Genomic DNA, 19,376 nt, shown 5'->3' with positions numbered 1-19,376 from the left:
TACGGGGATGGTCGCTATTAAACGGATAGATGACTATTTCATTTCCACTCCCGCAGTGAAGCCTGGAGTGCGACCCTTCATGTCACGCAAAGAGAGACAGAGACAGAGCCCTCGCCCCCGCTTCCGGTCCGCTGTGACAGCTCCGGGCTCCGGGCGGCGGCTTGTGGCCAGCGTGGCTGGCAGCTCGTTGCAAGGCGGGGGGCTTCCAGCGCCCCGCTTGTCGCCAGCCGGTGCCCTGCGGCGTGGGAGGGAGGCGGTGTTCGCTGTGTCTCCAGCCCACACCCTGCTTGGCGCGCGGACCAGTGCAGCGGATTTCGCAGCCGCGCCCCGGCCGGAGCCCCCCTGGCCCGCCCGGAGCCGCCGCAGGTTCCTTCTCCGAACGTTGTGCTGGCGGCCCGCACCGGCTTCCCCCGGCGTGTGTGTGTGTTTGCCTGCGCCCTGCCTAGCCCAATCCCAAGCCAGGCTGATTAAACCGAAGGGACGCTATTGCACCAGGGTGGGCGTGGGAGAATAACCGGCGGCGTGTCGCTAGCAGGGTGGGTGTGGGTATTTTGCACACGCTTGTTTTTGTTTATCCCTGTCCTCTCGGCCCCGTCACGTGCTCTGTGTGTTGCATTGTGTTGTCCGTGGGAGGGGGGAGCTGCCTGTGTCCGTGCTCAATGTTGTGACTTCCTCCTTGCGCTGTAGCAGCATTGGAAACGCAGCTGAAGGAAGCCGATTGCTGCTAGTTTCAAATTGGCTGGGAAGGAACAATACACACAAGCGCGCACACCCTGGATTCCGGGTCTCTTCTCTTTGACAGGGGGGGAAGATGAGCTCGGGGGACGTTGTTTGCACTGGATGGCTCATTAAATCGCCCCCCGAGAAGAAGCTGAAGAGATATGTAAGTAAAGCGACTCTCCTGATATTGTTCCATCCAAGAGCATTTTTGCATCCGCTCCGTGTCTAACTCTTGCTTTGAAATGTGTCAGGGATATAAGCTTTTGTCGGGACCAAAACAGTAAGAGAAAAACCGATGCGCTTATTAAGCGATTTAATTTTCAGTAATGTTTTTGCGCCTTTGTAAAGGAACCTTTGAGGCTCACAAGGTCAGAATACTTAAATTGTATGTTATGCAACAGAGCTTAGGTTTAAACCACATTTCGGTTTCAGTTAATGTTGCCATAACTATAACAGTTTTGTAACAGTCACTCGGGTACCTTGTTCAGAAGCTGAGAAGAATCTCCTGTCCCAAGGTTGTTAACTCCTTGCTTGAATTAGGGTGGCATGCTTTGCTAAGACGCTATGTAATGGCAATGACACTTGATAATACCAATGCCTGGGATATTTTTGTTGACCAAATTAACATTCCAGTTGCATTTACACAGCTACGCTTTTTGCCTGTCATAAAGAAGTGCCAGGAGATGCCTTGCTATAAAGTTTCAAATGGTCAAAAGGTAAAATGGACTGAACAAAACAAACGAGGATTTCCAAGCCTGGATAGTAGCAAGGGCATTCTGAGCAATGGGCCCCCCTTGTTTCATTTTCTATCTGTCTGCCTGTTTTTCTGCAAAAGAAGGGTGTGTGTACAAACATAGGAAACTGTATCACTGCAGGGCTGCAAAGGAAGGCATTCCAGGCAGAAATAAATGACCTTTTAAAAAAAAATTGCTTGGAATAGCACTAAACTTAAACCCATCTTGGGCCATTTTGCATGCACGTTTATGAAAATCCTTATTCAGGCGTGTTTTTGTTCAGTCTTTTTGGAACTGTGTGATGTTCACTTAAGTAGTGCACTTTCCATCTATCTTGCCCTCGAGCATTTCCCTAGACTAGAAGGATGCCACCATATGTTTCTATCATAATTTTGTAGCCATTTACATGGCTTACATCATTTGTCATATTTGCGTGGGTTTATCGGCATTTTTTTTCTGGATTGCTGATGCTAGCTTTTTTCTAGTAATATGGGGAACCACTCTGTCTTATGAAGAATAAAATCACAGCTCTTTTGCCATGGACTTCTTTTGTTTGCTTTTAGAAAAGAAGTAATTTACTGATGATAAAATTGACATCAAACTTATTCTAAGCATCAGTTTCACCTCTCACACCACGATCGTGCATTTAAATGGCTGGATATTTGCTTTGTTCGGTTAACGTTTTCTAACTAAAATAACCCATGAAGTCTGTCTTGAGAGAGCAGCAAATAAATAGGAACATCTAGTGGTTTTTGTAGTATTTTCTTTAATAAATAGCACACTAAGATTCTTTTGCAGAGGTGTATAAGCCACTGATTCATCCAGCTGGTAGCATTAGAAACTCTGTCAGTGAAACTGTTTTTGATGACTCAATATTCATAAAAAGGCAAGGAAGAGAAAACAGAATGTGACAAAGCTGGGAGTTGAAAGCCCCCATTATACAGTCAAGATAATAGTCACAGCAGGGGCACTGATCAGCTCAAAAAACTAGCTGCAATCTGCAAAAGCTGTCCCTAGATTTTGCACTACAAACCCCAGTGGAATTGAGTCTACATTATTCCTCAAACCTGAGCCATTAGATTAGCTAGATCTCTCTTGATTAATGTTTGTTTTCTGGTCAATGGGATAAACTACTGTCTTGTTCACAGTAAAGCAGAAGCAAATCTGCTCTAAGTACAGCAAAGATTAACATCTTTTCTTTTATCCCAGTGCTTACAGTGTGGGTAATGGAATCTGAGTGGTAAAGTAATTTTTGGTAATAATAATAACACCTAGTTATAGCATTTTTCATCCATAGATCTCAAAGCACTTTAGAAGATTATTGTTGTCTGTTATGGTTTCATCACCACAATTTTCTGATATAAAGACAAAAAAACGCTGCTAAACGAGTGACTAATTTAAATTGGCCTCTGTAGGTATAAGTATAAAGTGTTTACTGCAAAATGCTGTGATTGTGGACAGAAGTCATACACTAATCCAAAAGATTTGCACCGCTCTTTGTGCCCAGTTGTCAGAATGTAGACTCTGGTACTGAATCTTTCACAGATTTTAAAAATTATGTGCAAATTGTAAACACATGGGTCTGATGTGCCACTCATTCGCACCAGTTTTACACTAGAGTAACTCAGCTGAATTCTTTGGTGTTGCTCCCAGTTTATACTGATCGGAGTATAGGATGAGAGTACCATGTAGGAGGATCAGGTACTCTCCCTGTTATACACACAAGTGGTTCCTAATCCTGTATCCATTGCAGCCATTGGGAAATTCTCAGTGATTTCAGTGGGATAAGGAGCAAAGGTATATTGAGGGGAAGGAAATAGACCCTCAGTTTCAAACTTACACCTTAGTGTGCTGGCACCGTGAAGACTTACAGGTGCTTAATGTTACGCATTGTGAGTAGTCGCACTGAAGTCACTGGGACTACTTACATGTATGCTTAATTTTACACACTGTATGTCTTTGCAGGATTGGGACCTAAAGGTGAACGAACGCCTGCCTTCACTGAGGCCTGGTTTGTATTTAAAAGTTAGGTCAAAGTATCTCTGGCATTCAAAGGTATGAATCTCACACCCCTGAGTGCTGTAGCTATGCCGACCTAATCCCATGTAAGCACAGCTAGGCCTAGCTACCGTCACTCAGGGAGATGGAGTTCCTACAACGGCAGAAAACCCCTTTCAGTTGCTGTAGGACTGGATGGGAGCTACAGCGACCTAGCTACAGCACTGTAGCTCTGCCACTGTAGCCCCCGTAGCGTAGACATGGCCTCACACTTGTACCCTGTGAACTCAGTTAGGTTTTGTGAGCATAAACAAAGTCTGAATTTGGCAGTAAATAAGGATACAATTATTTTGAAGCCTGTGAAAACTGAAAAGCAGGTGTTGGAGTCTGTATTTTTCCTGTAATGTCTCACAAAGCTGACACTCTTAGTATTACTATTCTTAGAAGTGTCTTATCATTCCCTAACAAAGGGTGCTGTCTTACATGTGCAGGAAATGAACATGAGATTAATTACCAACATGTAACTTTCTGTAAAAACAGGCTAATGCTAAATGCAGAGAATTCATTAGAAACACAGGACACTTGATTTTTGTATAAGGAAATATTTTAACCATACTCTAATGTCCTATACAGTATTGTACTGCTCTCTTATCATGAAACATTCATCTTTCATCAGCCTATCTAAAGGCTCAACTGTGCAAGGAATCTCCCTGGAGACTATTTGGTGTTTGCTGCAGCTCTTTGTCCCATAAATGTGACCTGCAAACTGCTGAGCTCTCATTTCCCCACTGTGTTCCATTGTAGATTTTTCTCATTGGTTTAATCTATGTAGGTTTTGGGGGACGGTTCTGTAAGGTGCTGGTGCAGGGTTTGGAGAGGGGTGTAACCGTGAAAGCAGTGGTTATACAGTACGTGGGGACCATAGTTTCTTAGGCTAAGAATTCTAAATATCAGACTCGATATATTTTAAATTTTGATATTTCAGCACTTTGGGTGAAATCTTGACCCCATTGAAGTCAATAGGATTTTTGTCATTGACTTGAATGGGCCCAGTATTAGTTACTGGATAAAACAGGATTATCTGGGCTTGTTCAGAGAATGGGCCCTGGATATTTAGGTCTCTCGTTGGGGTGCTTTTATCCCCCCTATTAGCACTTAATAAACACCACCAAGTCCAGCAAATTCAGTTAAGCTTTTAACATCTCACAGGAAAGAGCACTTATTGTAGAATGAACTATGGGTATGTCTTCACTACCAACATTAAAGCTCTGCTTGGCTGTGTAGTCACGGGACCAGTGCTAAGAGAGAGCTCTCCCAGCACTGATAAAAAACCCGTCCCCATGAGGGGAGTAGCTACCAACACTGGTGCACTGTCTACACTGCCATTTTACAGCGCTGAAACTTGCATCGCTCGGGGGGGGGGGTGTATTTTCACACCGCAGTGCTGTAAAGTGGCAGTGTAGACAAGGCCTAAGTCTGCATCTTTCCAGCCAAAGTCGACTCTCGCTACTTGTAGATAAGGCAGTGAGCATTCAGAAAGGAAGAGCAGCCAGGGATGTTCCACCTACAATCAGTTACACAATATGAACCCTGAACAATAGGGAGCTTTTTGGTACCCTTAGTGTTGTAGATGTAGCTAGGAACAACCACCAGTCTCTCACTGTTGAGAAAAATAACAAAACTGTTTCATGGCCTAGAAGAGAGAGGAGGTATTGTCAGTCCGGGCGTGAAATTTACCAGATTTACTACTAGCCAAGAAAGACACAAAAGAGGAGGATCCAGAGCTGTGCCACTGAGCTCCAGGAGCACCTTGGTGAGAAGGTCAGCCCTATAGATACTTTTTTGTTCCCCCATTCCCCCCAAAATCATAAAAACTGTAAACTCTAAGGCCAGATTCTTAGCTGGTGTAAATCAGGGTAGTAGCTCCATTGAAGTCAGTGTTGCACAGATTACCAACAGATGAAAATCTGACCCTTAGTTTTTAACCTTTAGTACTGTAGAAATTGATGGGGTAGGTACCCTTCCTCACCAGGCCCAAGGTACCACTTGACTTGGGTGAGTGGATATTTCAAACACTACCAACAATCAAGATTCTTTATCTGGAGCTTGAAAATATAGACTAAAATGAGTCCCATGTAAGTAGACATTGACTTGCATTTCTCACCATAACCCTTCTTGGAGCTTCTGTATTAGAAGCGTCATGAATTGAAGCTTGCTTTAGATTTGATGGTTTAGCTAAGTGGCTAGGCTAGGTTGTGGTAAACAACATCAGTTCCAGATATCCGAAGCTTCATGATCCACATACATGGTTTGACACTGAATGCTAGGCTTTAAAAAAGATCTGAAAATGGCTAACTGTTTCCTCTGAACAACTTCTCCATTTTTTTGCTGAAGTTCTGGTATTTGTAAGTAGAACATACAGGAAGCTGCTAGCAGCTCCGAAGAAACCAAGAAAAATTTAATTATGGGAATAATTTGTTCAAGCAATGGAAACAAAAATCTCACAAAAATTCTGGAGGCTGCTGTGATGTAAAAGATCATCCAGAAGGTTGTCTGATTCCCTAGTAGTTGAGTTGATATCAGCAGGAGACACTTCCTCCCTGCTCGAAACAAAGTCTGCACATTCTAGGTACAGGTCAAATTAACCCCATTAGTAAGGTTTGACTTTACTGGTAGCTCTTGAAAAGTAACAGAAGAGAATCCTCAACTTAAGTTTCTCTCTAAGCCAACTTATTTCCTGCAGAATCTTTCCATTTTTGCCCTGGTCCCCCTACCCTTTATGCTCTGGTGAAGTCAACAAGCTGCACTTGCCACAGTGAGAGAGCTGATTGGACTCAACCACTTTATGAAAGGTTAATTCCTGTTGACAACAGAAAAACCCTATGGCCTTATAAAAAGAACAGGAGTACTTGTGGCACCTTAGAGACTAACAAATTTATTTGAGCATAAGCTTTCGTGAGCTACAGCCCACTTCATCGGATGCATGCAGTGGAAAATACAGTCGGGCAATTTTATACACACAGAGAACATGAAACAATGGGTGTTACCATAACACTGTAAGGAGAGTGATCAGGTAAGGTGAACTATTACCAGCAGGAGAGAAAAAAAAGTAGTGATAATCAAGGTGGGCCATTTCCAGCAGTTGACAAGAATGTGTGAGGAACAGTAGGGTGGGGGGAAGTAAACAAGGGGAAATAGTTTTACTTTGTGTAATGATACATCCACTCCCAGTCTTTATTCAAGCCTAATTTAATGGTGTCCAGTTCGCAAATTAATTCCAATTCAGCAGTCTCTCGTTGGAGTCTGTTTTTGAAGTTTCTTTGTTGTAATATGTGGAGGTCATAGAGCCTGTCTCCTTGCTATAAACTGTGTTCTTCAGCTATGTAGTCTATTCTATCTGTTGATATAAAACCTAATCTATTGTCTGGCTGGCTGGTGTTCTGATCAGGCTACTAGTTTCTGAGAAGGAGGCAGAAAAATCAGTATCAGGTGAAGACGGGTTGCAATGGAAGTTACTTTTGAGCAAGGACCATGTTTTCCTCTGTTGTAAAGCACTAGTTGATGTCTCTGAGCAAATAACAGTGAAGTTATTTTAGGGTAGAGTTTCCTTCTTTAGTATTAAATGTTCATAATTTGGTGAGTGTTAGATAATTTTATTCTATTTTAACCATGTTTTGGGGTTTGATACAATGCTTACTCTTCTGACATGGTGATTAATTCTAAGAAAAAATTTGTAAAAAAATAACCACTGCTGTTTTTGGCACCCTGAATATCAAAATTTCCGTCAGACTATTAATTTGGGTGGAGCTCTGAAGTCCCTGTTTAATCTTTGACTACATATTTTCAGTGCCCTGGAATGTCCAGCTATTGATTTCTTTTCAAAACAGCAACACAGAAGTTATCAAGTCTTTAAATTTGAAAATAAGGACTTAAAAAAAGCAGTGTTCCACAAACTTAAGTGGAGAAGGAAATGTTAATTTACTGGTAGTTAATCTAGTGATGCAATCAGACATACATTAGAGGAAAAAGCTGTTAAAGTAGTGACCCTGTGGTAGATTCTTTGTTATAGCCTATGAAAATTGGAAGGCACCTAACAATGTTACTTCTACCCATTATTATTATATTACAATAGAGCAAAAATATTTTGTATTGGTCATCTCGGAGCATTTGTCACTTTTAATCTGTTGTATACTAATTTGTTTTATATTTTTTTGTTTTAAGGAGGAAGGGAGATTATGTAGCATATTTACCCTTATAAAGTTTTTTAGAAGAGAGGATTTTCATCTGTGTTGGAAGTGAATTAGTAATATGATCATGCAAAAAACCCCAAATCCTCACTTGCTAAATTAGAAATAAAATTTGCATGTCAAAACAGTGCATCCAGGCAGATGATGTAAACTTGCTCGATCTTATTTGACTATTGAATAAAATGCTTTAATTCAACTTTTTGTTTTATTGTATTTTAAAATCTGCCTTTTTTGGTTTTCTGTTTCACCCAACTTGCACCAGGACACAACTGGCTTTCCAAATATATATACCAAGAGAAAATTAATATGTAACATGGGTTAAGAGGTACTGTTAAGGGTGGTGTAAGTTACAGTATTACCAACCCCAAGCGTTCAAAAGTCATGAGTCACATCCCAAAAAAGGAATGAGATTCTTTTAACAAGAATTAACCTTTTTTTTTATAAGCCTTCTGACTTTTGCCTCTGTGGGGTCCATGTTTTTAAGCTTTTCTCCACAAGGATGATCATGAGGGCTAGAAATTTACTCTTTTTTTTAATTAGATCTGAGAGTCTCATAGTCACATGACTCTGTGAGTTGAAGCTTTAAGAAAAACAAGTATCATGAGAGTTGCAATAAAATCATGACCGCTGGCAGCACTATGTAACATTTGGACATTAAAGGTACAGAGGGTAAAGTGTTGTAAAGTTCCCACTGAAAGTAGGATCAGGTTGAAATATAGTTAAGATCCTGCAGCCTCAAAGGTAAGGGCCCTGCTTTACAATATAAGGGGGTAGGCAGGGCTCTGTATATAACTTACTTTTGCAGTCCATTTTTTTTTAATGGGGTGTTTGTTTGTGCTCTGGAGCTATCAGTTAAAAATAAATCTAGCCTTGATGGTGGAGAAGTGCTCTCTTCACCATTTTGAAGGCTGACTGAACAGTGTTATCTTCCTGAGTTTGCAAAGAGACAGAGCCGAAACAATAGCTCTTATAGGTGTGAGCTTCCCCATTCATTTGTGTCAACAGGCTGTTGAATTGTGAAGGCAAATGGTAATGTCAACATTGTTAGTTATTCCCTGCTGGTCATTTTAGCAGGAACATCAAGCTAATATACTTAACCATTGTTACTGGATGTATTGGCAGACACTGGAGGGGGGCAATTAACTGCTATCACAGGTTGCTGAAATAAGGGTTTCAAAAATGCCCTCTCACTTAGCATTTAAAATAATCATTGCCCTTCCCAAAATGGTGAGGGGCAGGGGAAAGATTCATCCCTTACCAATAACAGTCTTCAGAGGGGTAGCCACGTTAGTCTGTATCAGCAAAAACAACAAGGAGTCCTTGTGACACCTTAGACTACCAAATTTATTTTGGCATAAGCTTTCGTGGGCTAAAACCCACCTCATCAGATGCATGGATTGAAAAATACAGTAGGCAGGTATATATATTACAGCACATGAAAAGATGGGAGTTGCCTTACCAAGTGGGGGGTCAGCGCTAACGGGGCCAATTCAATTGGGACTAGGCCACTTCCACCTTGATTGAATTGGCCCCATTAGCACTGACACCCCTTCCCCCCCACTTGGTAAGGTAACTCCCATCTTTTCATGTGCTGTAATATATATACCTGCCTACTGTTTTTTTTTACTCCATGCATCTGATGAAGTGGGTTTTAGCCCACGAAAGCTTCTGCCCAAATAAATTTGTTAGTCTCTAAGGTGGCAAAAGGATGCCTCATTTGTTTTTTCAATAACAATCTGGCTGTCGACAGCCCCAGCTGCCCTGGACTGTCACAATTACCTCCAGCTTCCCTCCCAACAACTTGTACAGTGCAGTTCTGCATTTTCATGGCAAATACCAAAGCACTGTGAAAACTGAAAATATAGAAGCAATGTAAAATTCAATTCAATATCAAATAGCATGAGAAATAGCTGATTTACTGAAGCTTTAATTCACTAAAAACCTGTATTCTAAAATTTACCAGAATGTGCAACAGAATGTCTAGTTTGCTGCAGGAAAAACTACAGTTTAGGCCCCTGATTAAGGTCCAGACTACATGGGTCCTTGTTCTTCTGGGGCTCCCTTCCTGCAGAAGGCAACATGCAGAAGAATAATGTTAATGTTACATCTATGAATGCAAGTTCACGTCCTTGTTAAAGAATTAAACACTTATCACTTCATATTTTAATTTTTGTTACTTTGCTATTGTTTGTCTTCTAGAAATCCAGCAAAATACTTCTCTTTGTGCTTTCGAGCTACACAAATCTCTTCTTCAGGTGTGGGAAAGATAGAGTATTACAGCTAAATATAAGGTGGAAAAGATTGTTTAGCATATGTAGTCAACATATATTCTAAGGGACCATTCAAGGTAAAGTGCAAGTTAAACCTCTGCAGGTTAATAGGCAAACACTTTTCACAAAACAATCACTGTATATCTGACCTCTCAGTTCTCCTCCTCAAAGGAAACCTGCACATTACCTTCAAAAGATGTGGGAGCTTAAATTCGTAACTTTGCTAGATACTTGGTGAAATGATGATGATCAATGGGACACCGTAATACCAGGGTACAAAACACACAGGAATAACTATAAATTGTCCAGGTGGGGGAAGTGGGGAAAAAAGCATAGAGTCAATATAGTATCATAGAATCTCTATGGAGAGAAATTCCATGCTTGAATAATAAGAGTATAGCAGCAGGAATATAGTACTAACCACCCAACCAGGATGGTGACAGTGATTGTGAAATGCTCAGGAAGATTAAAGAATCTAAAACAACAGAAAGGCCAAGAATAATGGAGGATTTCAGCTAACCCCATATTGACTGGGAACATGTCACCTTGGGATGGGATGCAGAGATAAAATTTCTAGACTCCATTAATGACTGCTTCTTAAGAACATAAGAATGGCCATACTGGATCAGATCAAAGGTCCATCCAGCCAATGCCAGGTGCCCCAGAGGGAGTGAACCTAACAGGTAATGATCAAGTGATCTCTCTCCTGCTATCCATCTCCACCCTCTGACAAACAGAGACTAGGGACACCATACCTTACCCATCCTGGCCAATAGCCATTAATGGACTTAACCTCCATGAATTTATCCAGTTCTCTTTTAAACCCTGTTACAGTCCTAGCCTTCACAACCTCCTCAGTCAAGGAGTTCCACAGATTGACTGTGTGCTGTGTAAAGAGGAACTTCCTTCTTGGAGCAGATAATCCTAAAACCCACAAAGGGAGAGACAATTCTAGATTTAATACTAAGTAGAGCACTAAGTGGTCCAAGAGGTGAATATAGCTGAACCACTCGGTAACAGTAACCATAATGTAATTAAATTTAACATTCTTGTGGGGGGGGGAATACCAAAGAAACCTAACATAGTAGCATTTAACTTACAATAGGGGAATAAGTGCCAACTCCGTGGGTGCTCCAGGGCTCAAGCACTCACGGGGAAAAAATAGTGGGTGCTCAGCATCCACCAGCCACATCGGTAGCCAGCCCTGGGGCCACGGAACCAATCAGCTGCTAAAAATTGGAAGTCAAATCCTACTGAGAAAAATAGAAAGGAGCATAAACTCTGGCAAGCAAGTAAAAGTATAATTAGGAAGGCCAAAAAAGAATTTGAAGAGCAACTGGTAAAAGACACAATAACTAACAGAAAAAAAAAGTTGAGTATATTGTTTGGCAGGTTTCCTGCTTCTAATCATTGGGGTCACTGGACAATGAAGGTGATAAAAGGAGCACTCAAGATATAAATGTCCCATGGGGAGAAGCTAAATTAATTCTTTGCATGAGTCTTCACCGCAGAGGATGTGAGGAAGATCCCCACACCTGCAGTAATCTTTTCTGGTGACAAATCTGAGGATTAACGCCCAGTCAAAAAGGGACTCTGGTGGCTCCAGTCAGCACCGCTGACCGGGCTGTTAAAAGTCTAGTCGGCAGTGCTGTGGGTCTAAGGTAGGCTACCTGTCCTGGGGCATCGCACTGCACCCCGCAAGCAGCCAGCAGATCTGTCCCCTAGTCAGGGGGGCCGCAGGGCTCCTCATGCTGCCCCCAGCCCGAGCACCAGCTCTGCACTCCTATTGGCTAGGAACCGCAGCCAATGGGAGCTGGGGAGGGCGGTGCCTGCTGTTGAGGGCAGTGTGCGGAGACTCCTGGCACCCCCTCCTAGGAGCCAGACCTGCTGCTGGCTGCTTCTGGGGCGCAGCGCAGAGCCAGGACAGGCAGGGAGCCTGCCTTAGCCCCGCTGTGCCACTGACCGGGAGCTGCTGGAGGTAAGCCCGCACCCGAGCCGCAATCCCCTGTCCCCCGTCCCCGTCCCCCCCGCCCCGAACCTCATCCTGCACCCCTGGCCCAGAGCTGTACTGCTGCATCTGCGCCGTTGTAAGATCTCTCATGTAGCTGCTCTATGCTGACGGGGAAAGAGCTCTCCTGTTGACATAATTAAACCACCTCCAGTGAGCGGCAGTAGCTATGTCAGCGGGAGAAGCTCTCCCACTGACGTAGCTCTGTGCACACTGTTACTTATGCCGGAGAAATGTATGTCGCTCAGGAGGGGGTTTGTTTTTTTCAAACTGAGCGACCTAAGTTTTGCTGACAGAAGTGGCCTCACTTCAGTACCAAGCCACTTGGTTAAAAATATAGTAGAGAACAGAATTATCAGACACATAGTTGAACACAGTATGTTGGGGAAGAGTCAACACGGCTTTTGTAGCGGGTAATCATGCCTCACCAATCTGCTAGAATTTTTTGAGGGTATCAAGAAATGTGTAGACAAAGGTGATCCAGCAGATATAGTGTACCTGGATTTTCAGAAAGCCTTTGGCCGAGTTCCTCACCAAAGGCTCTTAATCAAAGTGAGCAGTTATGGGATAAGAGGGAAGGTGCTGTCATAGATGGGTAGTTAAAAGATAGGAAACAAAGGGTAGGAATAAGTGGTCAGTTTTCACAGTGGAGAGGTAAATAGCAGGGCCCCTCAAAGGTCTGTACTGGGACCAATGCTGTTCATAAAATGATCCGGAAAAAGAGGTAAACAGTGAGGTTGCAAAGTTTGCAGATAATGATACAAAATTAGTGACGATAGTTAAGTCCAAAGCAGACTGCAAAGAGTTACAAAGGGATCTTACAAAACTGGATGGCTGGGCAAGAAAATGGCAGATGAGATTCAATGTTGATAAATGCAAAGTAGTGCACATTGGAAAACATAATTCCAACTATATGTACAGAAAAATCGGGTCCAAATTAGCTGTTACCACTCAAGACAAGAGATCTTGGACTCATCGGAGATAGTACTCAGAAAACATCTGCTCAAAGTGCAGTGGCAGTCCAAAAAGCTAACAGTGTTAGGAACCATTGGGACAGGGATAGTTAAGACACAAAATATTGTAATGCCACTGTGTAAATCCATGGTACATCCACGCCTTGAATACCGCATGCAGATCTGGTTCCCCTATCTCAAGATATATTAGAATTGGAAAAAGTATAGAGAAGGGCAACAAAAATGATTGGGGTATGGAACTGCTTCCAGATGAAGAAGGATTAAAACACTGGGACTGGGATTAATGGACCATTCACCTTGAATGGTTCCTTAGAGCTAATCTCCAGGCAGCCTCATCGGTACAGGTGGCCTGCAGCAGGCTGCATGATCGGCCATGTCACCTGATTATCAGCAGGAACCAGGAGACTGGCTTTGAGCAGCCAGCAAGGCAGGGCTGCCCAGGGAGGCAGGGAAGGGGGGCAAGTGGGGCAATTTTCCCCCGGCTGCGCCCCCACGAGAGTTTTCGGTGGCACTTTGGGGGCAGGGGGTCCTTCAGTGCTGCCGAACACACCCAGAGTGAAGGACCCACCACCGCTTCTTCCACTCCGGGTCTTCAGCGGCAATTCGGCAGTGGGTGGTCCATGCCCCGAAGACCCAGAGCGGAAGGACCTCCGCTGCCGAAGACCCCAGGCCCTCTGAATCCTCTGGGCGGCCCTGCAGCCAGGTGCTGCTGTCTTAAATGTTCTTGCCTGCTGCTGTGCCTGCCCCTGTGTTATCTAGTTCCTGTTGCTCCTGCCTAGCCCACAGCCTTGCCTCTGTCCTGCCCCTGACTTAAACCTCTCCTTGCCTGATAAACGTGCTCACTCCATTCCAGCCCTCCAGTTTGACCTTGGCTTTGGCTCCTGAGTGCTTACTCCGGCTTCACCCGCAGCTCTGGTATCCAGTTTCTGCCCTCCAGTTTGACCCTTGGATATGGCTCCCAATTCTGGCTATGACCCTAGTCTTTGGGGCCTGATACCTGCTCCAATCGCTAGGTTAGACCACCCTCGTCCAGGGTGGCTGACATTGTGTTAATTACTTATGTTAAACAATTTGTTTTACCTTGTATTTAGCTGTGGCTCACTAAGTACTTTTTCCAGACCTGAAGAAGAGCTCTTCATGGCTCGAAAGCTTGTTTCTTTCACCAACAGAAATTGGTCCAATTAAAGATATCAGCTCACCCACCTTGGCTTTATATTATCCTGGGACCAAGACTGCAAAAATAACATTGCAAACAGTACAATATTTGTCATTAGTAGAACAGATTTAAAATTGAATTAATCAAGGGCCTAATTTAAATGGGAGTTGACCTGAACCCTTAAAGTAATATTATAAAGTCTCACAATTAACTTTTAAAATGTATGGTCTAAAATTGATGGTTACCATAAACTCTGTAAATGGCAGACATAAATTCTGTGAATCCCATGTTTCGGTTATTGTGGATTATATAAACTCTTCGGACAGACTTTGTAATGGTCATAAGTGGACCGTTAGAGTCATAGCTGTTGTAAACTCAGCAGAGTATCTAGCTCATGAACCAGCTGCTTTTACATCTGCACGTGCCAAAGAGAAACCAACAATTCATAGTGGTCATGAACTAGCTATCTTTATACTTGCAGCCATTCAAAACTCTTCAGAGAAAGCAACTGAGTTAATAAAGGCTTTGAGTTAGTTATTCCTGAGATCACAAACTTTTAAACTTTGCAAAAGCCAAACATTTATAAAGGGTATGAAACATCATTTCGAGGATCCGCTGCAAATTCCACAGAGAAGCCGTGGGGTCCATAAAGGTTGTGCGCTAATATAATAGGTATGAGCAGAGAAACAAGCACCGAGATGGCAATTACATTTTCAGTGGCAGCAAAGAGACAGTTTTTCAAGACCTCATACCCTAATTCACGACAGCAGAATTAACCCTACTAATCCGTATATTATGGAACGATGTGGACAGCAGTCGCTCGGTGCTTCCGCACCGTAAGTAGTTTTGCTTTTAATTACCGAAACCTAATATCATAAGTGTCTGAATTCGCACTGAAATCTAGGGCAAACTTTTCAAAAGTGTTTAAGTGACTTAGTCCCATTTTTTTTTTAAAGTGATTTAAGCACTTCAAGAGACTTACTTTCATTGAAAGTCAATGGGATTTAGACTACGAAATGCCTTTTGAAAATGGGACTTTGGCACTTAAATTACTTCGGGTTATTTCCCCAAATGGCACTTCGGCTCAGCATTGCAACACCTAACTGAGGTGCCCTGTGGCCTGACTGAATCCACAGCCATGAGTCAGATGTCCAAGCGCCCTATAAAATGCACGTGGCGACTAGGCGCCTAAGAATAGGTTCTACAAAAGCCATCCAGGTGAATGGAAAGCCACCTAAGTTAGCCAATAGGAAATGCCAAGGAGAGCAGTATGGCCTAAGCCCCATCCCTTAAAGGGAGTTAGATGCTGCAGTCTGCTCCTCTCTCCACTTGGGATGCACAGCCTCTCCTGGATTCAGATGCCTAAACCCTTTGTTGCAAAAGACCTGCTGTATAACCTTTGGCACAGTGGTTAGAGTACTCACCCAGGAAGTATGGGTTCAGATCCTCCAGCTGCCTGATCTGGAGCAGCGATTTGGACCTACCTCTCAAGGGAATATCCTAACTACTGAGCTATAGGATGTTCTGGGGTGGGACTTTCTCAATCTCTCTCAAGTTGAAGCCATTGCATTGGGCTAAAGACTTGGGCCTCCCACCTCCCAGGTAAGTGCCCTAACTACTGGCTCTAGAGCCATTTTCACTCTTCCTTTGGCCCAATGAATATTTAATTATTTATGCACAGTGGAACAGCTTCAGAAGGAGAGACCGAAGGATAACACTCTCCAGAATATTTTGGGGTAATCTCCTGAGCCCTTCCAAAGCTTGCTCCAAATCAGGCAGAAGTGGAAGACCTGTGTCCAAATCCCACATCAGTGGTGAATGCTCTAACCAGTGGACTAAAGATTATAAAGAAATCAGTGGCATCCCCTCCAGCAGCTTTGCCCCGGGCACAATCTGTTCGGCAGCCTGTGAGAACACATATCGGATCAGGCCCTGCAGGTGAGATAGGCAGGGGACTGCCTAAATTGAGGGCCCCACCGGGACTTAGGTGTGAGCTAGGCAGTTGGTGTCAGGACTTAGGTGACCTGTACATGCTCACTGGTGATTTTTAGATATTTCGGGGACTTATATCAGCAGAAACTCCTAGGGATTTTAGGACATACAGGGTTAAAGGCAGTTGAGAGGTGGAACTGGGGATCTGAACTTTGGGCTTAGGCACATAAATTGACGGATGCCTAAATCCCTTTGTGGATCTAGCTCGCAGACACTTTTAAACATTTTACTCCGAGACAATGAGCTTCTTAGATCACATTGTTCTGGAACTATAGATGGTCAAATATTTGAAAGGGGGGGGGGGAACACTTTTTCCTCTACTAAGTTGCATTATTAATGCAAACTATTCCCCCTCCCCTCCCTCCAAAAATCACTCTCCTTTGCCTTGGAACCATGCTAAATATGCTCACACGTTTGTAAAATAAAGATTGGAGGGGGGAAGGTAAGAGGTTTATTATGGGAACAGTCACCACGATGGCTTTTCTGTTGTGACTCCATCTGCAGCTCTCTGTACTTTGAGTATTTGCCCAAACTGGAAACACGGTAATCCTGGCTTTTAAAAGGAAAATGAAACCATTATTAGAGGGTTATTACACTGAAATTCTTTAACAGACTTTTCTTATGAAAAACATGTTGAGTGTTTTTTTTTTTTTTTTTTAAACTGACATCTGAAAATACTGTTGCTATGTTACTGTAATAGTGTGTAGGCTGCTAAATAAATAAAGGGAGTTTAGTCCATGCCAAAAATAGAAAGCCAGGTCAGAGGTGACGTTGGGGAAAAAATATATATCATTATTACTTTTCCTTCCTATCCCGCTCTTCTGCTTCTTCACCCCAGACTGCTCTGCAAGAAATCACCAGTGTGTTTCTGGGCACAAGTGGGTGATGCGCGAACCCCAGTGGCTTTGGGTCTCTGGTGCCCCAAGAGGTCACTTTGGTGTGTTCTGTTTTGTTTGTTTCAGATTCCAGTCCAAAACTGCAAAGGAAACTCTGGCAAAATTACTGAGTTGTGCATGCTTCTTAAACAGAGAATAAGCCCCTCCCAGGAGCCTCTGGGGAGGGGGATTGTCCAAAAAATGCAGCTCAAGTTGGTTTGCTCGGACAGTAACATTGATGAATAGCGTAGACTTGAAGGGAGGATGGTCCTGTGGTTAAGGTGCCAGACTGAGATTCATGAATGGGGGCTTGCTTTCTGGCTCTGCCACAGACTCCCTGTGTGGCCCAATGCCAGATTTACAAAAGTATTTAGGTGCCTTACAAGAGGCACTGTTGTAAATTTCACTAGGTGCCAAAGTGAGTTAGGTGCCTAAATGTCAATGACTTTCAATGGGAGTTAGGCACCTAACCTGCTTAGATGATTTTGTGAATCCCACTGGTTGCCTGTCTGCATCTTTAGGTGCCTAAATACCTTTATAAATCTGGCCTCTAAATTTCTCGTTGTGGCAGTTCTCATCCATATAATGGGTAATTCTACTTCCTTTACCCTTATCATCTGTTCATTTTGTAAGCTTTTCATGGCAGGGACTATCCCTTTCTCTATGTGTACAATGCCTAGAACAAAAGGACCTTGGTGCTACTATTATACCGGGGTGGGCAACTTTTTGGCCCAAGGGCCACATCTGGGTATGGAAATTGTATGGCAGGCCATGAATGCTCACAAAATTGGGGGTTGGGGTGTGGGAGGGGGTGAGGGCTCTGGGGTGGGGCCAGAAATTAAGAGTTCAGGGTGTGGGAAGGGGCTCTGGACTGGGGCTGGGGGTTGGGGTGAGGGCTCTAGCTGGCGGTGCGGGCTCTGGGGTGGGGTTGAAAATGGGGGGGGTTGGGAGTGCAGGAGGGTGCTTTGGGCTGGGGCCGAGGCTATCAGAGGGCAAGAGGGGGATCAGGGCTGGGGTAGGGAGTTGGGACATAGGAGAGGCTCAGAGGTTCAGGCTCCGGGCGGCGGTTACCTCAAGCAGCTCCTGAAAGCAGCATGTTCCCCCTCTAGGTCCTACGCATAGGGGCAGTCGCCTCTGCAGCTCTCATTGGCTGTGGTTCCTGGCCAGTGGGAGCTGCGGGGGTGGCACTTGGGGTAGAGGCACTGTGCGGAGACCCCTGGCTGCCCCCATGCAAAGGAGCTGGAGGGGGGACATGCTGCTGCTTCCAGGAGCCGATGGAGCTGGGCAAGCCCCAGCCCCTGCTCCCTGGCAGGATCTTGAGAGCCAGATTAAAATATTTGAAGGGCCGGATGTGGTCCCTGGGCTGTAGTTGCCCACCCTTGTGTTATACAAATAACAGATAAACCAGTGAGGCTGAGGCAAGTTTAGAGTTTGTAGCAAAACTTTAAACCAGGCAAGTCATGGGTGCCTTGTGCTTTCAGAATGAACGACTTATCACTGCTGAAGTTCTGAAGTCATTTCATCTCCCAGAATGTGAGCCTGATCCTGCCTTCATTTGTGTCAATGGGAGCAGATGTAGGCCTGGTATTGCTTATGGTGAATGCCCTTTGGCTCCAAACTCATTTGTTACTCAAGTATTATCCCACTTGCTGAACATTTCTACACTACACTCATCTAGCCACAAAACTCTTGTTAAATACCTGTATCCCCAAAGCAGACTGTCTCGTGCCTGTATGAGTGTATTGCTTACTTGATGGTGCATTCTTGTCATGCCTGTCGCCTTTGTTTTGGCACCGCTGATCTTGCATGAGAGCCAATAGCCCTGGTCTATATATAAAATACACATTTGATCTGATATAATTTGTCAAACCTTCCTGCTAGAGGGATGAGACTGATCGATATGGACTAAGCTCACTGGCCTCTGCTGTTTAAGGTCTGGTCTATACACAGAGCTGTACTGGTTTAATTGTAGGTGTGAATTTTATACTGAGTTAGGGCACTACATGGCACCACAGTCAGGGTTGTGAACTGTAGAACACTGTAACACAGGGGTGAGAAAACTTTTTGGCCCAAGGGCCACATTGGGGTTGCGAAATGGTACGGAGAGCCGGGTACGGAAGGCTGTACCTCCTCAAACAGCCTGGCCCCCGCCCTCTGAGTGACCCCCTCAGAACCCCGACCCATCCAATTCCCGCCCCGCTCCTTGTCCCCTGACTGCCCCCTCCCGGGACCCCCCACCCCAACTGTTCCCCTGGGACCCCACACCCTATCGAACTCGCCCTGCTCCCTGTCCCCTGACTGCCCCAACCCCTATCCATACCCCCACCCCGATAGGCCCCCTGGGACCCTGGACCCATCCATCCTTCTCTTCCTGCTCCCCGGACCCCACCTCCTATCTATCC

The 19,376-nt window shown here is 44.2% G+C and overlaps 1 protein-coding gene across 1 annotated transcript in view; it reads left to right on the top strand.

Annotated features, from left to right (window-relative positions):
- The first annotated feature begins 529 nt into the window (after positions 1 to 529).
- Positions 530 to 19,376, top strand: part of GAB3 (GRB2 associated binding protein 3) — a 100,605-nt gene continuing 81,758 nt past the window's right edge. The window contains exon 1 of the mRNA XM_077826266.1: positions 530 to 883. Coding sequence (XP_077682392.1) covers positions 812 to 883 — 72 coding nt within the window. The 5' untranslated portion in view covers positions 530 to 811. The remainder of the gene's footprint in view (positions 884 to 19,376) is intronic.

The sequence above is a fragment of the Eretmochelys imbricata genome, chromosome 9 (genome assembly GCF_965152235.1).
Source record: "Eretmochelys imbricata isolate rEreImb1 chromosome 9, rEreImb1.hap1, whole genome shotgun sequence".
NCBI lineage: Eukaryota > Metazoa > Chordata > Testudines > Cheloniidae > Eretmochelys > Eretmochelys imbricata.
Note: the sequence above shows the minus strand (reverse complement) of the source record. Positions and strands in the feature narration are given on the sequence as shown.